The sequence below is a fragment of the Aspergillus alliaceus genome, assembly GCF_009176365.1.
Source record: "Aspergillus alliaceus strain CBS 536.65 unplaced genomic scaffold BDW43scaffold_2, whole genome shotgun sequence".
Classification (NCBI taxonomy): domain Eukaryota; kingdom Fungi; phylum Ascomycota; class Eurotiomycetes; order Eurotiales; family Aspergillaceae; genus Aspergillus; species Aspergillus alliaceus.
Window position 1 is genome coordinate 1,151,335 of NW_022474685.1, and position 18,466 is coordinate 1,169,800.

At 49.9% G+C, this 18,466-nt stretch overlaps 6 protein-coding genes across 6 annotated transcripts; 1 reads left to right on the forward strand and 5 right to left on the reverse strand.

The window, feature by feature from the left end:
• Positions 1–34: 34 nt before the first annotated feature.
• BDW43DRAFT_305991 (cellobiose dehydrogenase) lies at positions 35–3,078 on the reverse strand (the record flags this gene model as incomplete). Its single annotated transcript, XM_032045921.1, has 11 exons — positions 35–228; positions 282–324; positions 373–602; positions 656–747; positions 795–843; positions 890–983; positions 1,036–1,160; positions 1,211–1,703; positions 1,754–2,575; positions 2,641–2,819; positions 2,880–3,078. 11 exons carry the CDS (start codon positions 3,076–3,078, stop codon positions 35–37), a joined length of 2,520 nt encoding a protein of 839 aa, XP_031905945.1.
• A 554-nt stretch (positions 3,079–3,632) lies between these two features.
• On the reverse strand, positions 3,633–6,849 carry BDW43DRAFT_73012 (sulfatase domain protein). The gene is made up of 2 exons (XM_032050446.1): positions 6,435–6,849; positions 3,633–6,367 (listed from the first exon to the last, which is right to left on the reverse strand). The coding sequence occupies exons 1-2, from the start codon at positions 6,761–6,763 to the stop codon at positions 4,039–4,041; spliced, it is 2,658 nt and encodes an 885-aa protein (XP_031905946.1). The 5' UTR covers positions 6,764–6,849; the 3' UTR covers positions 3,633–4,038.
• Positions 6,850–10,331: 3,482 nt separating this feature from the next.
• BDW43DRAFT_260578 (flavin-containing monooxygenase) lies at positions 10,332–13,253 on the reverse strand. Its single transcript, XM_032040225.1, has 6 exons — positions 12,785–13,253; positions 12,609–12,731; positions 12,476–12,555; positions 12,103–12,421; positions 11,399–12,037; positions 10,332–11,363 (listed from the first exon to the last, which is right to left on the reverse strand). The coding sequence occupies exons 1-6, from the start codon at positions 12,867–12,869 to the stop codon at positions 10,864–10,866; spliced, it is 1,746 nt and encodes a 581-aa protein (XP_031905947.1). The 5' UTR covers positions 12,870–13,253; the 3' UTR covers positions 10,332–10,863.
• BDW43DRAFT_260586 (uncharacterized protein) lies at positions 13,209–14,767 on the forward strand. The gene has a single exon (XM_032040226.1). The coding sequence runs from the start codon at positions 13,914–13,916 to the stop codon at positions 14,295–14,297; it is 384 nt and encodes a 127-aa protein (XP_031905948.1). The 5' UTR covers positions 13,209–13,913; the 3' UTR covers positions 14,298–14,767.
• A 697-nt stretch (positions 14,768–15,464) lies between these two features.
• On the reverse strand, positions 15,465–16,013 carry BDW43DRAFT_305995 (sulfotransferase family protein; the record flags this gene model as incomplete). Its single annotated transcript, XM_032045922.1, has 3 exons — positions 15,465–15,591; positions 15,662–15,768; positions 15,831–16,013. 3 exons carry the CDS (start codon positions 16,011–16,013, stop codon positions 15,465–15,467), a joined length of 417 nt encoding a protein of 138 aa, XP_031905949.1.
• Positions 16,014–16,634: 621 nt separating this feature from the next.
• Positions 16,635–17,080, reverse strand: BDW43DRAFT_305996 (uncharacterized protein; the record flags this gene model as incomplete). Its single annotated transcript, XM_032045923.1, has 2 exons — positions 16,635–16,808; positions 16,916–17,080. 2 exons carry the CDS (start codon positions 17,078–17,080, stop codon positions 16,635–16,637), a joined length of 339 nt encoding a protein of 112 aa, XP_031905950.1.
• Between the last annotated feature and the right edge of the window lie 1,386 nt (positions 17,081–18,466).

Sequence of the window (18,466 nt, forward strand, 5' to 3'; positions counted from 1 at the left end):
TATAGAATTCAATGCAATAAGTTAGCGCTTCCCATCACAGCGCGAGAATACGTTCCGCCGCACGCTCTGCGACAGTCACAATGTATGCCGAAGGGTTGGAAGTGATCATTCCGGGGAAGATACTGGCATCCACCACGAACAAGTTGTCAGTTCCGTAGACCTTGGTGTTCACATCTACCACGGCGGTTCCTCCGGTGCGGCCGTCGTCTGTGCCCATTTTGTTGGTTCCTACGTTATAATTAGCGGTGGTGCCTCATCAAAAGGGTTAGTTCGCTACTCACCCATCCAGTGATTCGCCCGTCGGGTTCCAGTGTTGATTGGCATCTATAGGGGTCAGCTGCATCCGAAATCCAACCGGGAACTGCAACTCACAGTCTTGACAAACTCAGGGATGGTGACGTTTGCAGCAGGATATTTCCAGGTAACTTCGGTGCTGTTCAGAGCCCTTTTAAGGTTCTGGATACCCTTGATCACGGCGTCAATGTCGGCTTCATCCCGCAGAAATGGCACCGTCGAGACCACCGTGTCCAGCCCAGGAGTGATGGTCATACGACCGCGAGAGGTTGAGCCTCGTCCAAGGTATTGACTGATAACCATAGCGTCTAGGGCACAGTCAGTATCGCGCAAGAAAGCCTCCATAGGGTAGTCAACGTACGTCCATCCGGGATGTCGTGGCCGCCTTCCACGCGAGCAGTCCATTGGATTTGTCGTTTGATACCGTCAGAGCCGGTGACCTCGTCGAAGATTCTACACGCGTCAAAAATCACGGTATCTCTAGCAGGTGGTGAACTTACATAGGACCGATGTTAGGTGCAGCCTGGGCGAGGATACCGGTACGGTTACCTATGTATGTCAGCGCCGAATGCTTCTTTGGGATGCTGCTACATACTCAGATAACTCTGCTTATCGCTTTCAATGGGGGTCTTATAGGCTGCTTTGAAGTCATAGTTGACAACATCAGGGTGAGTGATCACCACGTCGGTCTGTAAGCGCCATATTAGCAAGTTAACAATAAGTCCTAAAGGTAGCTCTTACATTGACGTGGTCGACCAAGTTGTGACCGACAGGAAGTTCAATCCACTCCGACTCAGCAATCATTGTCTTTCCATCGGTAGTAGAATTCTTGACAACGGCTAGCTGGTCCTTTGGACCGATACCGCCTGATGAATGGTTAGCAGGGTGCCTATCAGTATCGTAGAATCAAACGTACTTCGCATTAGGACCTTGGCAGATCCGAATGTTCCGGCCGAAAGAATGACTCGGCCCGTCTTAGCAGTCACATTGACTGTGCCAGCATAGCCACCATCCAGGGTCGCCTCAACCTCAACGCCGGTGATGCGTCCACCCTCACGGATGACCCTCCTGACAGTAGTATTGGACCACCGGTCAAAGTTATCCCTCTCGCTGGCCGACACCAGGTACGTCCCCATGGGTCCTCCTCGCTCACCTTGGGAGAACATAAACGGTGCGTCTCCAAACGTCTTAGTCTTCTGAGCTGGTTGATCGTTGAGAGTGATGGATTGCCATCCTGCCGCTTTCAAGCCCCGTGACAGCATATTGGCTCCTTCGTGCAGGTAAAGCTTTCCATCGACAGAGGGATGAACAGTCCCCGGGATACGCGAGAATACACGGTCTATAGAGGGCTGCATTTCCCCCGATCGCCATCCCGAGGGGAAGACATGATCCCAGTCGACTGGGTTCGGCTAGTCATGGTCAGCAAGGGATCCAGGGATGGCATCCAGATTTGGCTTACCCTCCACCACAACCCAGCATTGATTGCTGTTCCACCACCCAAAACGCATCCCGCCATCTGGTCGGTATCACTGCAAGCAATGCCGTTCGAGTCAACCCAGATCTGGTTGCACAAGCCGGGCACATCAAACCGCGTCAGGTTGGTACCGTCCAACCATTCGGGCTTCATCGTGCCGCCCCAGCGTCCAGAGGACGGAGGGCCCTTCTCAATCAAAAGTACGCGGTGTCCAGCCTCGCTGAGTCGATCAGCGACAGGGATACCTCCGGCACCGCCACCGACGACAATGTAGTCGTAGGTCGCACCGTCAGGTACAGGAACTGGAGTCGGCTCGTTGCCACCACCACCACCGGAGCACTCCCCGGGGACCGTCTTGTTAGCCAACTTGGCCCAGTTCTCGTAGGACTCACTGGCCGCGTTCTTGTCCAGAGTAGCCGCGATGATCCCCTGGTTGTCGTGCTGCGCTAAGCTGATAGTGTCCGGGCAAGCCGGGTTCTCTGGGTTTGCCGAGCCCTGCGCCCACCCCAATACTAACCTACCTTTGCTCGTGGTCGCCTTTCCGGTTTGGCCATTGTGGTTCCATGTCAGACAGTTCTCGCAACGGAAAAGCAGCTCAAAGGCAGTATCGCTAATCCGCGACGCGATCTGGGTGACATTGGCATCGCCTGCATAGACACCGGGCATGCTATATCCCGTGCCGAACCGCAGGGAGGTCAAGATGGACTTCTCGTTCGGGTAGGCCACGAGCAAGAGATTGTTGTTCATACCGCCACCCAAGGAGATGCCACACCAGCCAGCGGCCACGGCATCTTTGGAGTTACATTTCTTTGAAAGACCAGAACCGTTTAGCATCACATCAGAGTCGCCATTGGAGACAAAGACGTCCTCACCAGATAACCGATAAACTCGGTGGCATCCGTGGTCAAAGCCGTCGCCGGCAGAGCTACACCAAAGACGAGTCCACCGTTACCTGTACCAGCAGGTGCCGACCACGTATCAAACGTGATACCCGTTTCAGAGTCAGTGTACGTCTCCGGGACGCCCGACTGAGCCCAGCATGTTTGTAACACTAGGAACAAAGGGTCAGATCAAGGGAAGACAAATCAAGAGCGAATTTTCAACCACTCACCAGTACTCGCGGTAAGGAATGAAGCGAGCAAACGGTTAACGAGCTGCATGGTGAAGAACGCCCAAGGATTTGACTCTGAGGACGATCGACACCACCTCGCACCGGCGGTATCGAGACCAAGATATACGATGGCAGCCACGGACGAGACTAGGAAGAATGCCCCGATACAGATGGCCCGAAACCCGGCCCGAGGATCCATATTGCAGGGACATTGCCGGAATCAATAGTATCCCAGCTGATACACTGTAGCGGCTCTTGGCTTGCTGGTGTTCTTTCATCCTGACTGGATCATGCAAGGGGTGAACCTATCGGAGCTGTGGAATGCTCTCCACCAGGGACTTGAGACTGCATGGACAACTACTATAATAGCAAAATTAGGAACATTCAGCCGGAATAATAAATTAATTGCTTATTATCATCACATGAAGTGTCCGACACAGGCGTCGCGGATAAATAGCTCTATCATAGTAGACCCTAAAAAACGGCGAACAGCGACCGTTTCCTAACGGACACGGGGAATCAGGTTGAAACAAAAGATGAGACATCACATTGGCAGAGTTGGTTGAGCAATCAAGCTAAAAACATTATTAATGAAAGGGTTTGGGACCCGAAGGATCGGCGCCTCTAGCGGCATGGATACGCACCGGCAGTTAATAAATAGCCCGTGGCAGATAGATTGAGGAGTCTTGCTCGGACATGCTTGGCCTGCAGCAAAATCATCTTCAACCTGTGTGAAGTTTGAACAGGAGAAGCCGAGAAATCTCCCTTACCAAGTCAAAGAAATTGTAAGAACTACGAAGTCGTAGCCGAAGCCAAGCTAAAAAATACATATACATCGCTCGAACCATCATCATGCGTATCAATTGATTATTATCGACAAAAAATATCGTAGTCTATACACAAAACCCGGTAGATAGTGTACAGGGACTCTCTCCTCTAGAGAAGAGTCCTGCCAAGTCCGGAAAGAGATTATTCGCCATTGCCCAAATGTCAAGAGGGAGCGTGTGTCCCCAGGAATCAAGTGTCCTTGATTTCCCGCGCGGGATATGGTCGGGTGGTGATGCGCCTGGGGCCCATCGAGCCATATGATAAATGATAGTGAAGTTTCTGTGTTCACTTCCTGTTCCCACTCGTGGGATCAACTCAGCGTTTGGAATCCTTATCCTTCCGAATCCATGCGCTTGGAACCCTTGCCATCTTTCGAGATCTTAATCTGAGGAACATATCGATAGCGGTGCCAATTGTCGACCACCCACCATTCGGTGATATGCGCCGCGTCGCGAAGCCAGTTCACAACGTCCTTCCCGTACTTCCGGTCGAGCTCATCGGCCATGTCGATGAGACTAAAGTGCTTAATGGGCTTCAATTCGATCGGGTCCTTTTCGAGATCGGTGAATCGCCACTCCAGGTCATCCACCAGCGGAATGACCAAGCGGAACGCCGGCCGGGCCGCCGAGCGCACCGCAAGCCAGGAACCGCCGGTGTTCATAACGGTGAATTGCCAATCCTGTTTTCCGTCTTCTTCCTGGATCAGGGGCCGGATCATCGATTGGCCTTCGTACAAAGAGAAGATGTCGCGCGCCGCGCGGGTGCTGCCCTCGCTCAAGGAGCGAGACTCAATCAGCAAGTCTAAAATGGTTGGAACTATCTGATCACTGATCACTGGAGTGGTAATCTCAACTGGAGGAAGTTTTGGGTGGGCAAATACGATGGGGACGTGGAAGCTGCCGATATGGGGGTTATCATAGGGCGTCACGCCACCGTCGTTAGGCAGCGACAGACCATGATCTCCGGCCATTACAATCAAGGTTTCATCCTTGATTCCCTTCTCTTCCAAAATGCCAATAATTTCGGCGAGCCAATTGTCCACAAACCCAATTGTGTTAAGGTAGCGATTGACGTCGTTGTTGTGCCCGGTCCAAGATGATCCCAAAAATTCCTCGAACTCATCGTTCGGCATTCCCCACGGATGATGTGTGGTGCCGGTCAGGTGGGTGAGGAAGAGGCGGGTGTGGCTGCTCTCCGCATCGTCGATCGCATCGCGAATGTACTCCCGGAGTTCGGTGTCTGGATAGCCATAGTAATTGATTTCCTCTGACTTCACCGGATAGTGCTTTGCATCAGGATCTTCCATCGTCTCCTTGGTCACCTTGTCTTTGTAGCCCAATGCCGGTGTCAGTTTATCCTGGTTATCGTAGGTCTCAGTCACCGACTGCATCCACACGGAATGCCAGGGCCACGCGGTGAAATCGTCGGTCTGGTTGCTGATATCATGTTGCTGGCTCAGCGCATTCAGAACGTGAGGCATACACGGCTGATAGATGTGATGCTTGTACTCGCGGTTGAAGTCGGTCACCAGAGGCGTCACGCCACACAGGGTACCTACCAAACTCTTCAGCGTGTAGGTGCCGGTGGTGAAGGCGTTCCGTGCGCTGATCCCGCCGTACGCTTTCCGGTCGGCGTGAAGCGAGTCGTTGTGCTCGAACCCAGCGTCGAAGCCAGTCAGCCACTCGGCGGTGCGCGTCAAATTGGAAAGACGGTCCTGGATCTCTTGGGGGATCTTCTTATCCTTGTGAGATTCGGCAATGCGGTTCCACATGAACGAGTCCTTCTTCAGCGGGAAAACGTCGCCTCGAGTACTCTCGAGCTTCAGCATAATCACATGTTTAATCTTGACATTCGGGTCATCCAATACGGGGCGGAGGGAGTCGAGAACCGGCTTCCCGTGATTGGAAATATGTAACGGGTCCATACTCGGCGTGTAGTGCAAGGCAAACTTGTCCGTCTTATCCCAGTCCGAGAACCCGGGGAGTCCCTTCTGAGGCATCCAGTCCCACCCAGGCGCCGGATGCAGGGACGACCGCTCTTCCAACCAAGCATAATCCCCCGGCAAGGACTCTGCATCAACCGGGGACTTCCGGTGTCCGCCCTCGAAGAATGGAGTCAAGGGTAAGGCGCCCGACAGAAACATGTAGGCCGGCGCCCACGGACGAAGGGAGCGAAGGAGCAGGAATGAGGCGAACAGACCCAGCACGACGAATCGGCGTATGGGGGTGTCCGTCCGCCGGCGGTCCGTCGGGGTCGGGCTCGCGGTATTCAACAAGTGGTCCGATTCTCCGTCATCACTCTTATCATCCAAGTAGTCATCGACCGCAATCTGCTCGTATATCTCGGGATCGGGAAGGGGTTGCCGCCGGACACTGCCGTAGGCGCGATGGAAACAGGGCCGCAGACGCTCCGCCAGCACCCGCAAGGGCCAAGCCAACACGTGTAAAATTCCTCCCGTCATCCGATGGATAAATCCTGCAACAAACCAGTTCACGACGAGCAAAATGCCTTCTACGATCAAAAAGCCGGCCAATCCCGTTAGGAGGGTCCGCATGGCGGCGGCATCGGTGTGGAAGGAGGTGGCCTGTCGCCAGTGAATTTCGGCACCAGTCACGACGTAAAAGGATGTATTCGCGGACATCATTCCGGACATCATTAAGCTACCGACACAGAAATAAATTAGTTGGAGCCCAGTGAGACAGTGCAGACCCAACGGAACACACGCACCTAAACGGAATGACAATTATTGCACCCAGGACGGCCAGGGGCCGCCATGGGACCCTCTGTGCGAGGGTCCGGAACAACAGCAGGATCATGACATCTTGAAAGAAGAACGTGACGCCCCATAGAAGGAACTTGCTCGGTGGGAGAGAGTGAAGATGGGCAAAGAGATGGAGGAGCTTGGCGCTGAACAGGGAGATGAAAGCGAGGGAGAAGAAATATCGGCGGGCAAAGTCCCAAAAGAAGTCGAATGCCTCCCCGGGCGAGGAGCGTAGCTTGTGGAAGACGGGCACCCACTGGTTGCGGAGGGCATGCAGAGTGTTGGCGAGCTTCATGGTGACAATCGTGCGGTCCAAACGATCACCACATGGCAAGAGGAGGATTTTGTGTGAAGATGTGGCAGCAGAATCCAAACGTCGACCACACGAGAAAAAGGAGCTATAGAGAGATGCCCATCGGAAGCGCGAGGATGTAAATTCCCGAGGGGTGGACAAAAAAGAGACAAAAATCAAAAAGATGTTAGAAGATGGAAAAGAAAGAAAGAGTCCACAGGGGAAGGAGAGGTCCGTAAGGAAAAGAAATGTAAGAAAAGAGGAGCGGAAGGGAGAAAGAAAAAGAGTGGTGGCCAAGTTGCTCGGAGAGGGAGAGGAAGAGGAAGAGTAAGAGGAGGAGAGGAGAGGGAGTTGTAATGTAATGAATGAGCATCATCACCACCGCATCTTACGAAAGTTGAAATTCCCAAAAATACACCGAGGTTTTCTTTCATACCTTAACCAGAGAGCCGCACAGTCCTGTTGCCCTTGATCTTGTTTTTTTCTTGCCTTTTCTCTTTTACAAAAAAAGTAAAAGATCAAAAACTTTTCACTACAAATTTCAGAATTAACCTTTTTTAATTTTTTTTCTATGATTTTTTTTTCTTTTTCCTAGCCAGTTCTCTTTTCTCGTTGGTGAAACCATCTCTTTTCAGTGGCCCACCAAGACTCCTTTTGCTACTAGACCCTTTCCATCCACCCGTTCCACTTTTCCTCAGCCTTTTCATTGGCAAATGCTTTTGTTTTAGCCCCCCGGCCGACAGGGCTGGGGCATGGTGACCAATCATCAGGCGCTGCCAAGCCTGAAGACCCTGGCGGTGCATATTCTTTCCGCCTGCTGTGAAACAGGAGAAAGAATCCAGCGTGGACAGCGTGGAGGTTTGGAATCCATCTGTTCAACGTTGACAAGAGAGTTCCCAACTGGCACTCAAACAATAGCTTAGTTCTTAGATAGTTGCGGAGTATGAACAGACAACTGTTTTTGGGGTTTTATTTCAGCAGCGATATATATGAACTGCGTATGAGATACTACGTAGTAGTATGTGAGTGTCAAGGTGACATCAGGACAGGTATGGTAAGGATGGTATTGAGCTTGAAATGACAATGAAAGAATCGAAATCTGGTAATCCACTAAGCCCAAGGGGGCAATGTGACACACGGCCAACAACCTTTGAGCAAGTGATCACTTTCCCTTTGCGAGCAGTTCCCACTGTCTCTCGTGGCCAATCATTCCCCCGGCGGCGTTCCCCGGATCCCTAATTGGGAGTTCTTCTCGCATGGCAAAAACCGCCCTTCCATGTCTTGTTCCATTGATTTTCCTTTATCTGTTGATCCACACAGTATAACACAACTTGTATGTCTCGCTTTCACAGTCTATGGAATCAACCTCACCCAGACGATACTATAATTATCGCCATAAACCAATTTAGCATATCGTACGCTTTACTCTATACGATCCGGGTATCTAGGTGTAGACTAACAGACGTCGTTCATTTGACATTGCTTTTTTTTTATATCACTTTTCCTTTTTTTTTTTATTAGATGGCTTCATCAAGAAGTACGACTAGTCGAGGCAGGGTCTCAGCGGCAATCTCTATTGCTCCACCGTTGCCAGTGATATCACGGGCGCTCTGTTCCGTCGGTTCCGTTCATCGTAAATGCACTGAACACTGAAGTACCGCCCACGGTAGGATAGACAGACCCTTATTTACTGTGATCCAGGGCACTCTGAGTGGTTTGACAGCATGTACCCCGGGAGGCCTGACCGTGCACTAGCGTCTGAGGCCCCCCATCCGCCGAGCGTGGGATTGCATTCAACAAGTTAGGGAAGAGAAGTTCTGGTTGGTTCATGACTGTATCGTGAGAACAGGCAACAGAAGACCCTGTCCCTCGACACCATTGATTCAGCCCAGTCAGGCTGAATTTGGGTCTAATTGACGGCGATCGTGTGTATGGCGGGTCGACCTTCCGAGCGAATCCCACCCCTCTCACTTTCTTTCTTTCTTTCTTTCTTTCTTTCTCTCTCTCTCTTGTTGTGGATATCATTCACCATCTCATTCAGCCTCATTTCTGAGGTATCAGCAAGGCTCTCCGACAAATGCAGCCGTGATATCAAAAAGGGGTAAAGATGGAGACGGCTAAATTAGTCTACGCGAATAGTCTCATTGATTATGGGTATTGCCTCTGTAACTGTCTACGTAAATTACGCCCATACGGAACCATACCAACCAAAACAGCCACTGCCAAGTGCCAAGTTGTCTCAGCCAACCATCCGTCGCATTCGTACTTCTCTTTCGTCCCTTAAAACACAGTATCTAGTCCGCCATGGGAGGCGCCGTTTTGGCCTTCAGTCCCACAAGTTGTCTGTTCTATAAAGAAAAGCCATGTCTCTTGTGGAATTGCCCCAGGAGCGCCAGTGTCAGATTCGGAGACAATGCCATTGAAACTAGTCTGACAGGTTTCATTCTCATTTCCCCCACTTCTTGTATTCACTGGAACCCTCCAACAGCTACGAGGCTAAGCTTGAGGGGTCCCTCGTGCCATTGGCCGCCACATGGTCATCACGAGACCACTTGCTTTAATGAACTTTTGTATCTCAACTTCAATAAACGGGACAGTTAGAAGTCACAGCTATCTATCTACATACAGTATCAAAAAATACAGTATCAAAACATAGACTGAGCGATCTTCGATCGATGAAACCCGTACCTACCCGGATGCAATGCAATGCATTGAACAAACCACCAACATATTTTCTCCGACCGTAGTAATAAGATGAAGCCCCATATTCTATACCTTACGGATCACTATGCAACTAAAGTACCTAAATAATTGTATATACAGTGTTTGCAAATAACGCAAAAAAAATAAAATAAAAAATAAGAAATAAGAAATAAAAAAAACGCAGCCCCACCCTCACTCCTTCCAAACCTTTTCTCTTCGGCGAACACCCGGTCTACTACAAAAGGGGCAGCCGGACGGAGAAAGACCAGCCACTCTAATTGGTATCAGATCAACCATTTCAGCCAGGCGATGGCGACAGGGATCGGCCAGTTGAGAGATCCAGAAGACGGAATCTTCGACCGCTTGATTTTCTTTTTGTTGTTAGGGCTATATTTATGTTAAAGAATATGTTTAGTTGCTTAGTTAGTTATTTATTTATTTACTTGTTTGTTTGGCATTGGGTGATTTCTTTTGTGAGGCTCCCTGCATAGAATGTTTCAATGGAGTTCAATGAATGGGGGATAATGTGGCTTGGGGGGAAGTTATATTTGGAAGCCTAGCATCGTCTTGTCCCGCTGTCGGGACACGCTGTCCATTGCTGGTTTGGGTTAGCTTCGTGGCTTGTAGCCTTTTAGGTAATTTGGATCTGACCGTTGGGATGTAAGATGGTATTCAATGAGGGGTAGGAGGTTCGTAGAGATTGGTTGGTTTTGTTAGTTTGTTTGTTTTATTTTTTTATTTCATATGAGGACCGGTGTGCTTCTATTTCTTGCAGGTTATATGTATCTATGTACCATGAAAAAAAAATGTTGCTTGTGTATGTATATATATATAAATGTATATATCACGGAGATAAGAGGTGGAGGGAGGTATCTCCGCTATTATATATTTTAACGTAACCTGACTGTAGGTCAAGAAGTCCCTTACATATAAGCACTAGGACAGCCGAAACCACAGCTCCAGAAAACTCACGGAATTGCCCTATTGACTTGTCCTGGACATTCATTCATGCCATCTGGTTAAAGTTATCTGATTGAAGCCAGGACAGGGATACTACAGAAGCATTACATGGCATGGGTCTTCCCTGCTCTCCTGGTGAAGAGGTCACACAGGTTGCGTTTCAGTCTGAGACCACATAGCAGTATAGCAAGGTTCTTTGCAAACTCAAATTAACGTGCTACATCTTCCCAGATACTAGTATCCCATGCGATGCACCTGCAAGAGCCATTGGTCATGTCATGCGTCATCAAAACAGTCTGAGTAGCGTGGTATTTATGTTGGCGACCAATTGTGGAATAGGAAAATAGCAACAAAAACATAAAGGTCAGACCCGTTATCCGGCAAAAGACGGAGAAGGAAGCGAGCAGCCTGCGAATAACAGTTGACCGATAGCCAACCGATTACCAACGCCGCCGCGATAGCAAAGCACTCGGTCCATTCATATAGTACCCTCCCATCGCTAATGCTACCCCCAAAGCTCCCAGCACCAACGTCGCCGTGCGTACGGGCAGTTCCTCCTGAATACGACCGATATTTGTCGTTTTCTTACTGTCCACCCGGGACTTGCCCGTTCCCTCGACGAGATAATCCTCCCATCGCACCTGCGACATCTCCTTCTGATACTGGACCACCCGGCCCGGCCAGTTGTTGGTGATACGACCGTCGTCCAACTTATACCAGCTATGGCAGTTCGGGTCAGCGAAGCTACTCTTCCCCAACTCCGCCTGAATGCGATCGTTGAACATCGACACTACATCCGTCCGGGGCTGCAAGGCTAGTGAGTCTCCTCGAGCCTTGGCCCGCACCACCTCACCGATCAGGGTGCTCAAGTAACGCGACTGTGCCTCGATCATCAAGATGATCGAATTGTGACCTGCACACGATGAGTCCAAGATTTTTTCTTAGCATTAATTAAAAGGGATCGGTGCCACCTACCCAGGTTCGTGTTCGGCCCATACAGCATACCAAAGTTGGGAAGGTCCTCAACGGTGACGCCGTAGTAGGCCGTGGCTCCCTCCTTCCACACATCCGACACCGGACGTCCGTTTCGTCCGTATACCTGGATGGGATGCATGAACTCGACCGTCCGGAATCCCGTCGCCACGACAACGAGGTCATACTCCCGGAGATCACCATCGGCCGTCTCGATTCCAGACTCCGTCACGCGCTGGATTGGCCGAGTCTCGAGATCCACGTTCTTCTTGTTCAAGGTAACAAAATAGTCGTCGGATACGATAACACGCTTGCAACCAGGGGAGTAATTTGGTATCAGTTGGTCCCACAGCTCGGGCTTATCGCGCAGCTGACTCTTCATCGCATCGACGGCCATCTTCCGCATAAAATTTGCCAAAGCCGAGTCGGATTTAACGATGGGATCATGAGTTGCCTCGCGGAGTTGCATCATGACGGCGCGTTTGCACCAACGGACGGGAGGTACATACGAGAGAAGGAGTTTCTGCAAAGACGAGACATCTGCATCGTATCGGGGGATAATCCAGTTAGGTGTACGTTGGTACACTGTGAGTTGCGAGACAGACTTGGCCAGCTCGGGGACGATCTGGACGGAGGTGGCGCCTACACGAGTCAGCCCAATGTCCTTGATAGTGAGAAGATTGGGACGAGGTAAGGGATTCCCATACCATTTCCAATGATGGCGACGCGTTTGCCGGTGAAATCATACGTCCAGTCCCACCGGGCGGAGTGCATCAATTTGCCGGTGAAGTCGTCGAGTCCGGGAATAGAGGGCCAGCTGGGGACATTGAGCTGACCTACCGCTGATACAAGGAAGTTGGTGGTGATTTGATATGTTTCGTGGAACTGACTGTCTTTGGCCCCAGACACGGCCACGTTGACCTTCCACTGGAGCTGCTTGTCGTCCCAGCGAGCCTCTTGCACCGTCGTGTTGAAGCGAATGTACTTATACAGACTGTATTTCTCCGCGACGTGTATCACATAGTCCTGACCGTGTCAGATGGGACGATCCGTCAAATCGTCAGACCAAGGAAAACGTACCCGCAGCTCTTCCTGACCCGGGTATTCTCTCGACCAATCGGTCTTCTGTTCAAACGAGAAGCTGTACAACGCAGCCCATACTGACGACGGTAGTTCAGTGCCCGTCCATACCAAGGGCTCCGAAGGCACTTACCGTCGCAGGCGCACCCGGGGTATCTGCTATCATTCCAGGTGCCTCCGACTTGACTGCCTTTCTCCAGGATGACGATGTTGCGGCACTGCTCTCGTTTGAGAATATCAATAGCTATACAGAGACCTAATCATGCTGTTAGCCGGGCGACCTTCGGGAGGATCTGCAAAAACCCGTACCGGATAGGCCAGCCCCTATGATGGTGACGGTAGAGGACGTATAGTCCTGGTTTCCGACCGGACGAGTTGTCTGAACGCCCGTCATTTTGGTCGTCTCAGATGGAAAGATATGGGGGAGGAAAAGGGGGAGCAGCGCGGTCGCATGTTGTCTGCATATTAAATCCTCTTTATTTGTTTTTTCTTTTCTTGTCCTACAGGGATCGTTTGCCCCGCACGAGGTGAGGGTGGTACTTAGGACCGAAAGCAGAGGGACGGACCGAGGTAAGAGGAGTGAAGCTTCTCCGCAGCTCTGTCTTTTCCTACCTTCTCTGCAGTCTGTACCCTGGCACGGCACATGTTGGCCTAAGGCCCCCCTTGGTGGCGTACCCAACAGGGCTTAGCGCAACAACTGGTTTACATAATGGATAAAATTGGCTGCTCATCTGCAACGACGCAACGACGCAACGACGCAACGACGCAACGACGCAACCACATAAGCATTTTCGGGTCGCACCACCCTAAAAACGAGTTCCAGCTCATCTGCAACCACCGGAGTATATATATGTACCTATTAGTGGCGGACCGACCGCCCACCGCCTTTTCGCCGGTGGGTGGTCGGCAGCGGTAGGGCATTTCCAGCGGAAAGGCAGAAATGAAGCAATTTGTGTTATCACCACTAAATACCTGTAGAATCCATAAGATAAAGCTGATCAGCGTGTTCTACTGCTAATCCTTTATCTGACGCTGTAAGATTCTTATCTGTATAGGGTGCAAGTGGAAGATGGCTGTACGCCTCCTTATACACCTTATCTGTCTTCTTTCTATTCAGCTCTTTACCTTTTTATCAGCAATTGAATAATTCACATCTCATACGGTAAGTATACCGCTGCCTCTAAGTCTTGGAACCTCTCGCTTAGTGATTTTACGCTGACAAGGGGCCTGAATAGCAGTAATTTTGATCAAGGGTACTATTTACATTTGCCAGGTCTTCAGATTGACGTTTATGGTAATGAAGCAAGCGTTTAAAGCCTACGCCGGGAAGGCCGTGCACAGTTAATTAGAGGCCGAGATCTCGAAGGCAACAGTTGCGGCATCAACACACGTCTTTCTTGTTTCCTAGCTTCTCTATCATCGAATCCTGTCACCCTAAATGGCCGAGCGCAACTATAGGCTCTGGTCACCCATTGACGAACGGAAGCTTTTGCGGTTCCTCAACCGGCATCGGCACCTCATGTGGGAGCAGCGAGCCGCAAAGTACTGCTCCGAGGTGAATGTAGGGCGGACGATTGAATCCCTGCGGTCTAAGTACGCTCAACTGCGGAGAGGGATTAGACGACTTCGGGCAATCTACCGAAGCCGTTCCTATCTGAGTCCCTTGACCGCTCAATTTATCCACCGCTGGCAGGAGCGTGCGTTGAACGATCTCTCCGCGATGCAGGTTCCTGATCCGCCAGTCCTGGAGTTGAAACCCCGCAGCCAAGACATACTGGCCATGTTACGACTCATAGAGCGGCACCAGCGCGATCGGCCTTGAACCCCTCCGCCGTCCCAAGGCCCACAGATGAACAATGAGCGATGGAATGATTTTGCCGCGGCTCCGCTGCGAAACCAAAAACGCCAAGCCAGGTTGGTGTTCAACGCCCAACAATATCTGGCCGGTGCCATAACGTCCAAGAAGAAAGCGTCCACCATGTAGCGGAAGGGCAAGAGGGTATAACAGACTTGCCCAGCTCAAGCTGTTCAGCTCGACTTATGTCATCAATCAGAAACCGGGGGAGGCCTCGTTCCGCCGCATCACTAGGGCGGCTGATCCATCGCCTTACCGATGGCCCTAAGTCACCGAAGCAAGTGAAATCCGGGAAAGAACACCAAACGAATTGGAACCAAAGATCACAGGATCAACTACGTCAATTTCTCAGAGAAAACTGTCTCTTTTTTTCTGATTTGTAGTCCTCATTCGAGCAAGAGCTGATCTACGTCTCATGTATATATAATAGACTGAAAATGGTCCGTGCTTGTCCTGGGAGAGCAAGGCAGAATCGATGGAAATTTCCACATCCAGGCAATACCTTGTACATAAAGGAGGGCCATTGCCAGTCAACTAAATGTCTTGCTCCGCGCCAATAGTACATATGTAGAGGGAAATAAAAAAAAAAGATATGAAGCATACCATGTCAATTCCCTCAGCAGTGGCTGGTGCTGTCATCCCTCTCCATGCTGCAGAGGGACACTGTGATGATCCTATTCACATTTCTATCTAACGTGTCGATCTAACGAAACATCAAGCGTAGAGAAGGAAGAGAGAAAGAAAGAATTCTATCATACAAGAGCTGTGGGATATTGTGTTGTAGGATCAGATCAACAGTGAATAGAGCGGACTTGGTGCCTCCGGCAGGGTTCGGCCTAGGCCCTGACAAAAAGTATCATCCAAACCAGAAATATAAGTCCTGCTATACTGGCTAACATATAGAGTAGTCCATGATTGCCATAGAGCATTAAGGTGACAAACCGACGGTGATAGCTTTGAGGGTCATTTCCGCGGGGAAAAGGTGTTGAGGGCACAGGTTGACCAAGGAACTCGCAGAGAGGCCTCCATCCCTCACGGACGTGGAAAATGAGTAAATTACGAGCTGGTACTAGCTGTTTGATCAACATGTAATGTTCGCAAAAAGCTCTACGCCCGTTGTTCTGAAAGTCACCCTCAAAAAAGCCTTCCCATATCTTGAGCCACGTCGGTCGAACCCAGGCAGACTGCATCCCAAGTGCTCTTGCGACTCTGGCTCCCGCCGCCCAGAGCCGACTGCTGACCAAATAATGTACAGTCCTGCCTACAGACCTAGAAGCACGGCATTAGATTGGTTACGGGCACCTGTCGAGGATTGTTTCGCCGACACTCACTGATGCCACTCCTCGACATCCCTATAGGTAAGAATCACCTTCGCTTCTGGATATGCTTTGATCAGTTCGGGACCAAAGCAAGCCACGGGAAAGTCACCACAGAGCGCCTAGATTCATTTTGTCAATGCCTGTAATATGCGTCAAGGGATTTCGGCAGCTTAGGAATTACCTGGCACTCGCCTATGATCGTGTCAAATTCCTTTCGTCCAAATGGCTTTCCAATGCCATCATATTTGGCGGACAAAGCCAAATACCAGTGTACACAGTCATCTGGATTCTCTAAACAGGAATACCCGTGGTAAGGGTTGGCGTAGCCTAGGGTTCTCAGCGCCTCCCTTAAGGCTGAGGCCATATTTTCGTCAGTTATGGGTTTCCCGCTAGCCTAGAAAAGGGTTATTACAGTCGGTTCCCGTACGGCAGAGGCCAAGTCCAAGTACTTTCATGCGTCCATGATGACGGATCTCGCCTCGACTCATATATGCGATAATGAGAGGTCCGCCTTTAATGTGATCGGGGCCGCTCTGTGGCAATACATAGTACTGAATATGTATTATAACATTTGGTATTCTTTGCGGCCAGCGAGTCTAATATCAAGATCTTTTCGACAACCTTCTGTTGGGGTGCTAAGTTACGCCCCCTTGCTTAATGCAGGGATAGGAAATGAAAAGCGCATTTTTTTTTTCCTGGATTATGATCATCCCCTATGCTCTCGGAGTATGCCTGAGTATTTCCCGGGTCACCTTCGTAGAAGAGATTGATGGGGTGTAGTGTATTTGTATAGGACGCCGATGTAAGATTCAATATACTATGCATCTATGTGTAGGATTGCGGAGGGAGACCATTAAATATCAATCCACTACTAATGGGCTCTGACAATATATTTCAATTATAACATATTTCCCGGATATGACAGATCAACAGAACCAAACAAAACTGGCCAGGAGGGAACCACATTGGACAGGTGTTGACTGGCCTACTCCGAAAGCGCATTGTTGGCTTCGTTGAAGGCGTTGTCGACATTTTCATAAGTCGACGCCATCCGGCGCTCATCCTCGGCAGGTAGCTTTTTCTGGTAAGCAACTCTAAGAGCCCCCTTTGTATCCTGCATATGGCGGACCATTCCTTGAGCAACGTTTGCAACGCCTGCCTGGCCTCGGCATCAGTGAACGGCTCGCTGTCGGCGTCAAGGTTTTTCCTCGCATTATCTGTGGCCCTTCTGGGCCGTACGAGCCTTGTTTCCCATGGCTATAGCACCGGCAAGGCCCCTATGATAGTTGTCGACCGCTTTGCCAAACTCTCGAGAGCGGTATTTTCAATCGCGTCAAAGTCTGACAAAGTCTGTTTGAAGTTGTTGGCGCAGAATGCTGGCTGGGCAGCTTCCACCAACAGAAGAGCAACGTATGAGAAATTAAGACGCATCGTTCTAGGTTAAGGCGAGATAAGCACAGAAATTTATAACGGTAAAACACGGCAATGGCACATATTATGATATGGCGGCTATCTCTGCTTTTAATAGCTCGGAGGCCAACGTTCCTCTTCCCAAAGAGGTTAAACTAGTAGCTACAAAATATTCCAGAGTAGATCATTCATTCCGCCATGGAAGATATGTTTTAGTTTCTCTCGGTATAATCCACGTGGGTCACTTCTATACTCATGAAAGCAGAAAAATGCCTTTTTCACCGGGCCCAATCTGAAGGTGTAAAATAGGAACAAAATAGCTCCCACCGGCTTCGGACCTTCCTGCACTAGGTGATAGCCCGCCTTTACAAGGGGTCCACGACATGAGTACGGGCGTGGGTGCCCCTGTTTGGCATAGACATGGGCTGGCTGACACCGACATACATGTTGAAGGTACCGATCACCTCCGGCTCATATTGCCATCCCCCTTGCAGTTAAGTAACCCTGGCAAGCTACCAATTAAACGCAGCTGCATCTTGCCAATCCATATTTGGAACATATGAATATGTAGGTAAAGAGTATTGAAATATCATTAGATACGTCAGCAAATCGTCTCGACAAGCATTTGAATCTAATCCAATCACGAAAATATTCTCCTAGAGTTTAAACGTGATCTGGTGACCCTATACCGACCCTCGTTGCCTACTTGATTGACAGGCATAACCTATGGCAGCAATATTTTGAATTCAGTAGTTGAGAGCTGCTAACCTGTGTTGACTATGCACCTTAGTTAACCTGACTCTCCTTGAATGGTCGCTTTGTCAAATCTCTCCAAATTCGACTTATCCGCGAATTAAAATGGTTGTAACATTACATACAAGCCGCATAGTAGATGGTGTGACTTGTCCAAATCTACCGCTACTTGGAGTCCTTTGGTATCTTTGAATTTCTGCGTCACCTATTAGGGTTTTATCTACCTCTGCCTGTGTTGCCCTTAGTTCTAACAGGGTGTAATACTTCCCAACCCCCTAACCTTAAACAATCGATGAGCATGTCCCTTACCTGAGATTTGCAGGTTGCAGTGTAGATACCTGATACTTGTGTAAAATGCTGTTCGTTGCACGTCTCATTCATTCTTTCGTTCGCCCTCTGCATTTTCGGCCGAATTGACTTGGAAAGGGCGTGAGTGTCTCTAACATTTTCCCATATAAATAACCTGTTAGGTATACAGACATATATATTCCCAAAATCTTGATTTAGACTACCTTTGTCGTTCTTCCAGATTAGTTTGCTCCTCATACAGCGGCGGGCACGTGAGTCCGGCAACAACATGCTAGACAAAGTGGAGGGAACTGCGAGCTACTGCCGTGAAGCCTGTGCAGGTGGTAAGGCTGAGAAAGAGAATAT